This window comes from Mya arenaria, chromosome 4 (assembly GCF_026914265.1).
Source record: "Mya arenaria isolate MELC-2E11 chromosome 4, ASM2691426v1".
In the NCBI taxonomy this organism is placed as follows: Eukaryota; Metazoa; Mollusca; class Bivalvia; order Myida; family Myidae; genus Mya; species Mya arenaria.
The window spans coordinates 62,171,888-62,185,743 of NC_069125.1; the positions used below are offsets into that span (position 1 = coordinate 62,171,888).

General features: G+C 35.9%; 1 protein-coding gene across 1 annotated transcript; it reads left to right on the forward strand.

The window, feature by feature from the left end:
* Positions 1 to 264: 264 nt before the first annotated feature.
* On the forward strand, positions 265 to 13,148 carry LOC128230314 (uncharacterized). Its single transcript, XM_052942491.1, has 6 exons — positions 265 to 374; positions 2,272 to 2,522; positions 3,175 to 3,307; positions 8,261 to 8,464; positions 9,439 to 9,690; positions 9,886 to 13,148. Exons 1-6 carry the CDS (start codon positions 320 to 322, stop codon positions 9,939 to 9,941), a joined length of 951 nt encoding a protein of 316 aa, XP_052798451.1. The 5' UTR covers positions 265 to 319; the 3' UTR covers positions 9,942 to 13,148.
* Positions 13,149 to 13,856: the final 708 nt, after the last annotated feature.

The window sequence follows — 13,856 nt, forward strand, 5'->3', positions numbered from 1 at the left end:
TGTTTTCAACAGTTTCAAAACAGACAACTGTTTTGTTCTAGAGATGTAAATCGGAAAGATTTACATAAATACCTTATTATGTACTTCACGTTTTCATAGCCAAAATTACAAGTAGAATGTTGCCCGACAGGCAGTGCGATATTTTACCACTATGTAAGATGAATATACATCAATTTCAAAAAATAAATACGTAATGATGAAAGTCCTTAAGTTTTATAAGTTGTGTACAATTGGCCTTGATGCCAGTCTACATGGGAGAGAACCGCTTAGAACATATATGCATGTGAATTAATCACAGGTTAACTTGTATTATAAAGCAATGCATGTGTACACAGCGATTGTATTTCAATGTATTCTAATATGGAGCTTGTCAAGTAAGTACATTTCAAATTAGTATCTTGGCATTAAACATCACATTGATTATATGCCATGAATTGACACACATGTACGTTTGGTACTGTTGTTATTTATATAATCGATAGTCTTGCTAATGGTTTCATTCCAATATTTGAAGGGACGGACAAAAATTAAAGCAATTCTTTAGTACGTAAATGAATGCGTACCAAACAAAGAACGCAGTGTTTCTTTTCTAAATATTATTTAATTTGAAGGTACTCGCTCATGTGTTTCGTAAAATGAACTTTTTTGTATGCCGAAAAATGTTTTAAAAATCATTGAGTGTTAAAGTTGCACTCTCACACTCGGATTGAACGTTTTGACAACTTTTTTATTCTTTGTCTTCGAACGAGCCAAATCAATTGCAGATTATTTTGTTTTATACGTTTTTCTTAAACCGTTAGTAATGGTTTTAACTGTAAAACATTCATTTTCGAACGGAAATATAAAAATCTACGATCTGATTTTTTTGTCAGCAATCTTAAATCATTGGTTTGCAGAAATTTATGCAAAAATTTGCTCTTTCCAAGACAAAAAATAAAAAAGTTGTAAAAGGTATATAATAATTATGTATTAAAAATACGATTACAAAAACTGGAACCCTTAAGCAAATGCTGATATTTTTTCAAATATCGTCCTTAAAGACACCTATATTTTCATTAGTGTTAACAAAGCTACTATTCGCTTAATTACTTACTTATGGCTTTCTTGTTGTGTGATTGATTGATTGACATTATCACGTGATGTTATCAATGTATTTTTAAGACGACAAATTGCATATTACTTTCGCAAAAGTTCCTTTGACCTTGTGGTTAAAGCCTCGGTGATCTATTTATTTCTTGACTTTACCGGCGTGGCTTCGCACCCCTACTAATTTAAAACCAAAATGCCTTTTTTATACTTTATCTGTATGTTTTGTGTAATTTCGATATTATAGAGTAAAATAATGACAGGATAAGTTTTTTCAGATGCATTAGCGGGAAAACTAAATTTTGGCCAAAAACATGAGCGAGTTCCTGTAAACATAACAACCAATAGTGAACCAGTGACAGGGAAAATCTTGAGTTGCAATGGCTACGCCAAGAAGATCTCGTTCACATTTGTATAGGGCGTGCATAAAAATGTGAATATTTAATATATTATTATATATGTGAAAATATTAATAAAGTAATAAAGTAAAATTACAAGAACTAAACATCATCATGAAGAGCTCATTTTTTTTCTCAAAAGTAATGGCCGTTTGGTCGGGACGGATAAGTAAAGCTTTTGAAAAATTGAAACGTTAAGGGTTCGATTTACAAATTCAAATGAGTAACTGTCCGTTGCTGTTTGGTGGTTGTTCATGTACGTTAAACAACTTATTTTCAAAAAAAAGTTTAATAATATTGTTGCCGACATTAAACCTAGACCCTTTCATACTGTTAGCAAGATTGTAACCGTGTAGTAAATAGTTGAAATTGCAAAAATATTAAATGATTGATGAATGCTAAAAGATTAACTGTGGTCTAATTAAGTCTCATAAGGTAGATATACCATGTTTTCTGCACCTTTCTTTCAAATTAAACTCGGTATCCTTCGTAAAATCATTGTTGTTTACATTTATTCGTCCTTTTTGGTATATCAAAACATTTGTATTAATTATTTTTTTAAAAATGGGGGTATAAGAGTGCATCTTTAAAACAATTCTTCAATGGTGACAATAAGGTTCTTATAGCAAGCCAGTTAAAAAAGCCTACTTACCCTACTTATTTTTTGAAAAGGAAGTAACCTTTCCTTAGCCCATTTCATTGTTGAACTCCATTATTCTTTCGTTCAAACCGCCTTGTGCAGTGAAGCACAATTTTGATGCTGTAAGTAATTACGTATTTTTTTCAGGAGGGACATATGTGTTCATTTCTTCAGAAACATGTGGCTCTTCATTTTACATTGACCCGGACGAGTCATTAGATGTAGTCTATGAAGGAGGATCCGTGTCCACGGATGACGAGGATGGCTGCTATGTTCAACTTAACAACAAACACTCACCCCAGAAGACAATATGCTTCGATGAAGTGTCAATGGATATCGACAGTTGTCTGACTACCGTTCTTGTCATTCCTTCACCTGTATCCACGGACCCTGTAAAGGTAAGGCACCAGTCAATTGTAACCCCCGTAGGTCCGGGGGTAAACCGGGGATAGCGGGGAAAATGGGCCATGTTTTTACCTTCCAGATGTCCCCGCAGTGCCGAGTGAATACGGTGGTTTTGTTTCCGCGCCGGAAAAAAGCGGAGAATGGGCCTTATCTAGGATGTCCCCGGAGTACGGGGGCATTTGGCGGGGATTTTACCAGCAATTTGTCCCCGCATGACGGGGATTTTACCCGGGATTGGCTGGACCGCAAGTCAAAATCCCCGCTATTCCCCGAACCTGGGGGGAGGGCATGGTTACAATTGACTGGTGCATAATTTGTTTGAATTTGGTTCTCGTGAAACGTAATAAATGAATAGTCTGGCAGATGATATAATTGATCAAGTGAAGTGCCTATTGCAATACATCATACGCAAGGAGCGTTGGCTGGTTGACGATTTTATGAGTTTATAACCCACGTACTTGGATTCAAGGAAGAGATTCAGAAACCAGTCCAAGTGCGTTTCAAATTCCAAAATAAATTTTCAGGAAATTTGATGGAAACAAATAGTCATTTTATCGATAGTTTTTAATATTTAAATACAAATTCTTATGTTTTTAATAAAATATTTCAAATAATTCATATTCTCTTTAAATTATTTTACTTAAGTCCTGGAGTTGCTTAGATATGGCTGGCTCGGGCTGGTGCGGAGAGAGAGGGACAGCCGATTTATTTGTGAAAGTTACCACAACCCAGACTTACCCGAGAGCATATGTGGATTTGCGTGTCTACTTACGTACATGTACGTTTTTCATTTCTATTATTATTGTTAGTATAAACTTTATTTATTTTATAACGATTGTGAAGAAAGTTATATAAACTAACGCCGAGTAATTACCGTTTGCATGCTGTTACGCCATTCGGATCACATCGGCCATCTTCCCCATACGACTAGCTAGCCTAGACTGGTACCCTTCGTTACTTTTTGATAAAAATCTAACGACAGGTATGCGCCAATCCGGATCAGCAGGTGCTCGTCAGTTGTCAATGTCAACAAAATGGCGGCACTTGCACCAAAGTAATTAATGAGACGACAGGATTTTCGAGAAATATCTCTTGTTGACTGATTTATTTAACAAGATAACCGCCTTGATTCATTTATCTCAGTCAAGGTCCTTGAAATGAATTCATTAGCCCAACTGAGTGGTCGTCGTGGCTCGCAACTGATATATCATAAAGATTTCTTTATTGAAGTCTAAAAACTCTCATTAAGTGATTAACGTAAACATGAAAACAAATTTTAATAAAACAAAAATAATATAGCTTGATCCTGTTGTAAGAGATTTATGAATTTTCGAGAAATTGGGGCCGGAATTTGGCTGAACTCACACCTGAAGGACCGCATATCAAGTTGGAGATGCTTTGGAATCATTTAAAAGTGTCACAATAATATCTGTGCAGATGTAGTCAATTCTATCAACACATATCTATTAGCTGGATTATATTCCAACTATATTTATGGCATTACACCTGCACTGATAATCAAACAAAATGAGTGGATTGATGTCTGTAAGGTAAGATTTTAACCAATAAGCAATTATTTAATAAGTAAATTTATCTCATATATATATATATTTTAATGATACAGTACTGGTATTCATTAAAATAAAGCAAAATATTTTCATTCGTCTAGCGCCCAAAAGTCACATGGTCTCAGTTTCAGATTTTGGTTCAAGCATTAAGCTAAGGTAAAGAATATTTAAAACATGTATACAGGTATATAGGGTCACGGACATTACAGACCATAGGGACATTATGGACCATGATATATAATTTTTCTAACAGTTTGTTTTAACTTTACCAGTATAACATACCATATTTGCAGACAATGATATATAATTTAACTCATAGTTTGTTTTTACTTTATAATGTACCATATTTCGTTACATTATGAACCATGAACTATACATCACCACGGACCTATAAACCATATACATGACATCACTCACTGTTTTAGAACAAAATTTATCATAATTTGGTATTTAAAGGGGCCTTAACTGTATCGTACACACAGTATGCCACAAAATAATATATACAATTTTATAAACAGGTTGAAATTCAAAAAATCTTCAAAAATCTTCATGTAAATTCACTTACAGCTGGCTTTATACTATTTCTAGGCATAATTGTAAATGTATCTTAATGTTAATTGCTTGGCATGAAATTTTCTAACAAGTCCTGCTATATAAATTACAGAATTTAAGCAAGCCTGGAAGACATCTTACCACTGCAGGGCTTACGGGCTTGTGTTAATTTCAACTGCTGGCACATTAGCCATTTTTAGCACTGATAAAATTTAAGACATTCTTAAATTGGAATGAAACTTTAAACAAACCTCAATGTTTGTAATATTCACTGATATATATATATATTAGTGTTGGGAATCGGTTCTAATTTTACTATCGATAATCGGTTCCACTCATGTAACCGATTATCGATAGTACAATGTGTTTTTTTAAATACTAGATAGAACCTAAAGTGAAGTTTTATTCAGACACAGTATTAAACTCTTAATCATCATATGCATATACATTATGTCTATGATTGAAGTTATGAAGTTACTAAGTGTTGTTGTAAAAAAAACAGTTATTTTCTTGCTCATTGTGGCTTTCATCATCAATTTTGTTAAAGATAACATCTGAACACTTATTAATATTTTTTTTCAATTTTTTGTTCGATGATCGATTATAACCAAAAACAATCGATTGTCGCCGATTTCAGGCCCAACCAATCGATTTTCGATTATAATCAATCATCGGAACATCACTAATATATAAATATATATGATCAATATTATAATAGATAATGTGTTTATGAAATTTCAAAAGATAAAATAAATTACCAGTATATCAATATAATATTGATTCGCATGTAATTCAAACTCAAGACCAGTCAGTCGAAACAATATATTTATTGTAAAAATAGAATTACAATGGGCTGTATAATATTGACAAGAATGTTCCAATTTTCGCAAAGAAAGGTTTGATACTTTTCTGGTTTGTAAAAAAATGACAAGAATTTAAAAGCCCCTGAATGCTTTTCTAGTTGGCCACCGCTGGGATTTGAACCCAGAACTCTTTCTACATGGTAAGAAATGTTTTTCTTAAAACTACAGTGGCTGTGTAAAGAGCAGCATGGAGCATTATGTCGTAAATATATAATTTCTTACCAGAATAAGTACAAAAATCATTAATAATAGTACAGTAACGAGGGCATACAGTCATTTTATTAACCAACTTTGTACGTAATTTCAATGTCAAGTTTATTTTGGCTAAAAAAAAGGATATATGGTAATCCATCAATGTATAAGTAAGTTATGGTGCAGACACGAGCATGTGAACTCTTGTGTGACCTTGACCTTTGAGGTATGGAACCGGGTCAAGGTCACTGCACATCGTCTCAATGAGGAAAACATTTGTACAAAGTAATATGGTAATCCATCAATGCATAAGTAAGTTATAGTGTGAACACAAAATGTTACAGACAGACAGACAGATGGACAGACTGACAGACGAACGAAGTGCATTCCTATAACCCCTCCCCACTCTATGGCGGGGGATTAAAAACCCATCAATAAGAATAGGATTCAATCCAAAAAAATCCCCTTATTGATAAAAAGAGCAAAATTAATTTAAGATTTTACAAATATCAATACTGAAATCTTTATTCATAAAATAATGGTGAATATTCAATAAAATAGGAGAATTTCAAGATACTTGTAAACATGAGCATAGACTGCATAGTCCACACTGATACATGTAAGTTGTTACTTTTCTTCAAACAAATTTTGTCCAACACACAGGGGGCAGAAACAAATTATTTTTATTCTGTCCTTTATGTATATATCTATATTCCTTTAGGCTAGAATATATACAAATAATTTGTTTCTGCTCCCTGTGATCTAACATTAAAAAATCCACATTATTACCAATATCACCAGTTATCACATGCTATGTTTCTGCTTCTGCTTAGGTACGGTGCAGGGCCTGTTACGGCGTAGCGCACCGGGGGGGAGGCGTTTAATCAAAATGGAGAGCAGCCCTAAAGCTCTCCACTGTCTGTGCGTGGACTATACTATTATCCAGATGGTTCCAATCCTGACACGTTTTGACAAAGAATGAATGTTTTAACTGCTCAGTTTTGCACTGTTGAATTAAGAATCCTCGATCATGATTGATCACTTGTTTGTCAATAATGTTTGTTGTAATACAGTCTTGAAATTTAGTTGCTTTAGTTTGCCTCTTTTGCCTAGCTGGCTGTAGGAACTCTGTAGGTGGTAGTGCTGGCACCAAACCCTCGGCCACCTTATAGAAGAAGATCAGCCTGCTACCTGTTCGTCGATCTTGTAGAGCATGAAGTTTCAAAGATTCAAGCATGTTTGATACACATCCTTCTTCTCTGGACTTGTAGTTCCCAGTTATAAAACGGGCTGCCTGACGCTGAACCTTTTCTAGTTTTAAAATGTCCTGTACATGGAATTTGATTATAAGTTTACAATAATAATACAAATAACTACAGATGAAATTAGAAAATCCTAGAAAATGTGCAAAAACATCAAACAAGTATCCATAACAATTTGCACATAATTTTTATGCAGTTATCATATTTTTGAAACCTCAAACTATTCGAAAAAAGTGAGGGCACATATGTCAAAACTATTACAAATGTCAAGAATAGTCATATATAATAAAAGAAAAAAGTATAATAAATCTAAAAAATGCTATGTGCCATGCAATGAATAGTTAAAAATAACACATTTTATCCAAAAAACGTATCAAGGTGACATGCAAATTTTGTCCCAAAAAAGACGGTACCGACTTCTGAAGTATAATTATTCAACTAAGTTTGTCATTTTGGTAAATAAAGAAATAAGATTTCGAATATGTATATTCGTCGGAAATGGAGTGAATAACACCAATATACCAACATTTTATACAAAGGAAAACAAAAACGTTTTTTACATCGGCTCTCCTGATTGTTTACTACTTACACCGCCATTTTGATTTGGTTCCCGTATTCCTAATACTTTTCGATTGCACGACGGGCACCTGGTTTAGCTGATACCGGTCTCTTTTTGTAGAAAAGAGAAAAAGGGTACCAGTCTAAGCTAGCCTCGGACGTCATTCGGAACTCCTTAGCCATTTTTTTATTATCGAAAACAACCTCCGATGTATGCCGGTACATCGTAGAAGTAGATCGTAAAAAATATCATTGGATATATAAATGTAGTATTTAACGTGTATTTGTATATCGCATCACTAAAAATATTAATCGTCTTTCGGGAGGGACGTTAAATGGGGGTCCCGTGTGACAGTGCTACACTGGTGTACGTTAAAGAACCAGGGTAGCTTTAACCAGGGTTACATTCCGTCTGTGCACTATGCTCCAAAAAACATAAAATGACTAACACTCTAAACGGAGCACTCGCCGAATGGGCAAGGCCCGAGTGCGAGTATAAGTAAGCTTACACACCCAGGACAAACGAGCGCACTTAGCAGTTAACACTGCTCTGACAAGACAGCCCGTATTCGTATTGCTCGAAAAAAACCTTAAACCGAAGAATAATTGTTTGACTAGTTATTTTGGCATTTAATGTATGGCTAAAGAAGCACTGAATTGGTACTTTGAAGGAGATGGGAGCTCTCATGTAAACAGGGTTAGGGTTATATAGACGTTTATTTGTCCTTTTTTTCAGCGCCTAACGATACGAGCGATACGTTGACGCCAGATAAAAGTGAATCCGGCTCTAACCACGCACCTACGATTTGGATTGTTGGTGTAATTGTGGCGTTGATGTTACTAGTTGTTGGTTGTGGCATTTTCCAAACGGTTAAACGGAGGCGGGAGCTACCAACACAAGTTACCATCACATACCCTTCCCAGTCACAAACCGCAGCCGGTAATTTTCATTTTATAATAACTTACTTTAGGTTGTTTCTGTAGTTTTTCACATAAGTATGACTTATAAGTTTATTATTATTTGTTTTATCATTAATTTTCCTCAAGTAATGTCGGTATATACATAGCTTATGTTTCAAATATTTTATATGGGATCCGACAATAAACAAATATTGACTTTGACTTACTGAGTTAATGAGTTAATGTATACTTTGATAAGACTTACTTGTAACGTTTTTTTCTTTATTTGGATTGTTGGGATAAGAGTGAGGTTTGTGCACGTAAACTGGTTTAAACCCCCAGTAAATTTACATTTTACTGACCTTGCCAAGGCGGTACCTAACAATCCTTGATAAACATACCTAGTTTTTTTATATAGTATGTATGCACTGCTGTTTGTGGAGTTTTGTGCTGTTCTTCCATGTTTCTTGTTTGTGATTTTATTTTGTGTGTGTTCTATGTCTCTGGCGTTTACCCTGTGCCATTCAACCGGGTTTATGTTAAAACGTTTTAGTACTGAGCTTGTTTCTGTAGTGTTTCACATAAGTGTTACTCTTAAATCTAAAGCCCGAGTGTGACGAAAGCTGGCAGCTTATAGAATCACGTTCGAGTCAGTTTCCGAGGTTGGAACTAGTTCTACTGGTGTCCACCTTGACAAGTCATGAAATGGTACCCCTGGAGGGGATCGAACCAACCTCCTCTTGAGTGAGGGCATTTGGAACACCTCGGCCATTTTCCACCGAAAACAACGTTTTAGGAAAAATGCCGAAGTGTTCCGAATGGAGTAAGAGGCGACGCCTATATTACTAGATCACTCTCATTTACTTTGTGTTTTGTTTACTTTTAAATATGGCAAGTTGTTTGGTATATTTGCCTTAATGAATAACTACACATATATGTGTACGAGGAAATAAATTTATTTAAAGAATTAACCTTAAACAATGCTACAACACTGCTTTTTACTTACCCATTTAGGTCCGAGAAATCCACAATGCGCTCAGCCATCGGCAGTCCAGTACTCTGGTAACACAAACTACAATCTCGTTCCCAACGCCTACCCACAGACTGTCCACGTCAATTCATATACTCCGCACATGCCACCTGGTATTCCACATATGCAGAGCGCTAGTCCACACATGTCACGTGATAGCCCACACACTCCACTTGTCAGCCCGTCTGCACCACCAATAGATCTATATGCAAGGACAATGCAGCCTCAACATTTTGGTAATAAACATGTATTTGTTTTGATGACAGTTTGTATTCAAAATTGCCATTAACAATGCTGTGAATTGTTTTATGAAATCATTTTTTTTCATTTCATTAATATAATCTTGGTAAGCGATGTTTACTAATATTTTACATGTAATATTTAATATACAATTGATATAACATGTAAGTTTCACCTGTTTATAAATACAGACGAATCGGCTCCACCATCGTACGAACAATGCATGAAAAATGCAAAGATGTCCTAGAACTAGGTCAGTCTGATGACCTAGAATCTCATTCATGGAGAGAAAGATGTACCCTACATCAGGAAAAAAAAAACATGGAGAAAAATAATTACCCTAGGTCAGCAAGAACCTCATTACATAGAGATAAAGATTTAGCCTTCCACAGCAAGAACCTCATACATGAAGCTAATGATTTAACCTACACCGGCAAGAACCTTATGCAATGAGCGAAAGATTTACCCTCCCACAGGAAGAACCTCAAACAAATTGATAAAGATCAACTCTTCACCAGCAAGAATCTCATACAAGTAGAGAAAGATTTACCCTAGCTCGACAAGAATCTCAATACATGGAGAGGGAGATTTACCCTTCACAAGCAAGAATCTCATTACATGGAGAGAAAGATTTACCCTTCACAAGCAAGAATCTCATTACATGGAGAGAAAGATTTACCCTTCACAAGCAAGAATCTCATTACATGGAGAGAAAGATTTACCCTTCACAAGCAAGAATCTCATTACATGGAGAGAAAGATTTACCCTTCACAAGCAAGAACCTCATTACATGGAGAGAAAGATTTACCCTTCCCCTGCAAGAATCTCATACAAGGAGAGAAAGATTTACCCTTCCCATGCAAGAATCTCATACAAGGAGAGAAAGATTTACCCTTCACAAGCAAGAATCTCATTACATGGAGAGAAAGATTTACCCTTCCCCTGCAAGAATCTCATACAAGGAGAGAAAGATTTATTTCCCTGCAAGAATCTCGTACAAGGAGAGAAAGATTTACCCTTCCCCTGCAAGTACCTCATACAAGGTGAGAAAGATTTACCCTTCCCCTGCAAGAATCTCATACAAGGAGAGAAAGATTTACCTTCCCCTGCAAGAATCTCGTACAAGGAGAGAAAGATTTACCCTTCCCCTCCAAAAATCATACAAGGAGAGAAAGATTTACCCTTCCCTTGCAAGAATCTCGTACAAGGTGAGAAAGATTTACACTTCCCCTGCAAGAATCTCATACAAGGAGAAAAGATTTACCCTTCCCTTGCAAGAATCTCATACAAGGAGAAAAAGATTTACCCTTCCCCTGCAAGAATCTCATACAAGGAGAAAAAGATTTACCCTTCCCCTGCAAGAATCTCATACAAGGAGAGAAAGATTTACCCTTCCCCTGCAAGAATCTTATACAAGGAGAGAAAGATTTACCCTTCCCCTGCAAGAATCTCATACAAGGAGAGAAAGATTTACCCTTCCCCTGCAAGAATCTCATACAAGGAGAGAAAGATTTACCCTTCCCCTGCAAGAATCTCATACAAGTAGATAAAGATTTACCCTTCCCCTGCAAGAACATATTTACATGGAGAGAAAGATATACCCTTTCCTTGCTATTTACATGGAGAGAAAGATTTACCCTCTCCTTGCAAGAACCTAATTACATGGAGAGAAAGATTTACCATTCACCAGCAAGAACCTAATTACATGGAGGGAAAGATTTACCTTTCACCAGCAAGAATCTCATACAAGGAAAGGAATTTATTTGTAATTACTTGTATTCAGATTGGTTTATTATATAAGCCGATGTTATAGAGTTTATATGTGTGGAATATCCAACATAAACGAGTGTACTGCTAGGTGAGAGACCTTTATAGACATGTGACATAAAACACTTAATCAATTTTTCTAATTGGTGATTCTCAAAAATCCAATATTAATGAACATGTATGTATGCAGTTTCTTTGGCAAATCATGAGTGTTGGCGTTTCATCAGCTCATTTTCTAATTTATGCCCCATAGGATTTTCGTTTATTTCATAACCTGAAATCGACATATCTAGAAATATCGGTCTATTTTTTTCATTTTGCCAAGTCACTGGAGCAGTTTAAACAAAACCGACGTCAAATATGTTGAATTACGTCACTTTCAATTGAAAACAGAAAAACGATAAACAGTTAAGATAATATTATCAGTGAAATTAATATCACTTTAATGAACCGTTTCACAAAATATCAATATATTATATTTATCACCCTTTATTCGAAATTTAGAGAAGCATTTTTTTTAATTTTAATTCCTAATCTTTTTAAATCTCTTGCTTTCAGTAAGCTAAAGCTTTTACAATTGTGAACAGTCAGCAGTACATGATGATTATGTTTGAGACGTGCGGGTGGGGTGTGTAAGCTTATTTATACTCGCACTCGGGCCTTGCCCATTCGGCGAGTGCTCCCTGGTAAGAGCTACATTGGTTCTTTAACGTGCACCAGTGTATAGCACTGTCACACGGGACCCCCATTTAACGTCCCTCCCGGAAGACGATTGGTTTTTATTTTAGTGATGCGACGGGGGGTCGAACCTGCGACCCCTGGATTGATAGTCAAGTGTGTGACCACTAGACCACGGATCCGCCATAGAAACGTGTGCAAACTCAATGCTTTGAATAAGTGTAAATTTTATCATGATCTTCGCGGTTCTCGATAAGGAAGGAAGGGGGGTGGGGTACTTTTAACAATATCCTCACGAAACGTCAGCAATATGTTGCACAGGGATTTATAATACATATAGACTTGCTGGATAACTTGGATTTATTTTCGTTCGTTTCAGGATAAATGGTAGGTTATCAATTAGAAAGGTTGTTCAGTGTAGTAGCTCATATTGTACGTTATTTTTTAAGCAAGCCAGGTTATATGTATCTGTTAATTGTTAAGGAATATGGGTTTTTTATTGACTGAACGGCTTTGGTCTATTTATCCCAATCGTTTTATTGATTTTAGTATTATTTTTCACTTCAATTTTTCTTATCACAGAAAACAATATATGTTTGGGTTGGTATTCAATACTGGTCTTAATTGGATCAAATAACGATGTAGCTAATCGGATTCCTCGATATAAATAACGGGCCCATACAGTGAATAGAGTCAATGATGTACCATAGCATTTATTTGACTAAGACATTGTCAGTTCATCGTTATAAAAACACAATTATAAATCTGACGTGACATGTTATATGTGTAACATTATAATAGGAATACATGTATATTACATGTTCTTAAACTTAATAGTTGGTGAGAATGTATTTATATTAATTTAACAGGGACACGCGTTAATATATATGTATATATAAAAGAGTACCTATGGAGTCCCGTTGTGTGTTTATTAAGGGGACTCGGTCAAGTTTTTGTAAAATGCACCTTTTTGTTGTTGTTGTTGTTGCTGTTGTTGTTGTTGGGAATAAAGTATTGCGCACCAATAGGAGTGTTAAAACTAAGATACCAAAAGGTGGAACCCTTCAACAAACGTCGCTATTTGCTCAATTATCGTCTTTGGAATACCACAACTTTCATTGGCGTTAAAAACGGCTTTGAGGGTTTCGTTGTAGCGTGATTGGTTGATTGACATTATCACGTGATGTTGAAATGTATAAGAAATGGTGGCCTAATGGTTAATGTGTCTGTTAATATTCCAAACAATGATAAATTACTCCTGTTATATCCTTACGCACCATCCAATTGTAACCACGGCCTAAGGTCCGGGGAATAGCAGGGACTTTGACCTCCGGGCTAGCCCGCGTAAAATCCCCGCCCAGCGAGGACGAACTGCTTGAAAAATAATCCACCAAATGCCCCAGCATCCCGGGGATCCTAGATCCTAGGTAAGGCCCATTCCCCGCTATTTTGGCGCAAGGACAAAACCGTCGCATTCACCAGGCAATGCGAGGTCTCCTGGAAGGTAAAAATACGGTCCATCTCCCCGGCTATCCCCGGTATACCCCCGGACCTGGGGGGGGGGGGGATTTATTCCAGAATGCACAATTTCATTTAAGTAAAGTGCATAAAACATCAATTTTGGAGCGGAAATATGAAAATCTGCGATCTGATACTTTGTCACCAGACTCAGTGTGTGTATACCACGTGATAAATTGCATCATAAATGCTACGTCAG

Coding starts and splice junctions, on each gene's coding strand:
- LOC128230314 (XM_052942491.1), top strand. CDS start 320: ATGCATGTGTACACAGCGATTGTATTTCAATGTATTCTAATATGGAGC. Junction 3,308..8,260: donor GCGTGTCTACTTACGTACAT/GTACGTTTTTCA, acceptor CCTTTTTTTCAG/CGCCTAACGATACGAGCGAT. Junction 9,691..9,885: donor AATGCAGCCTCAACATTTTG/GTAATAAACATG, acceptor TTATAAATACAG/ACGAATCGGCTCCACCATCG.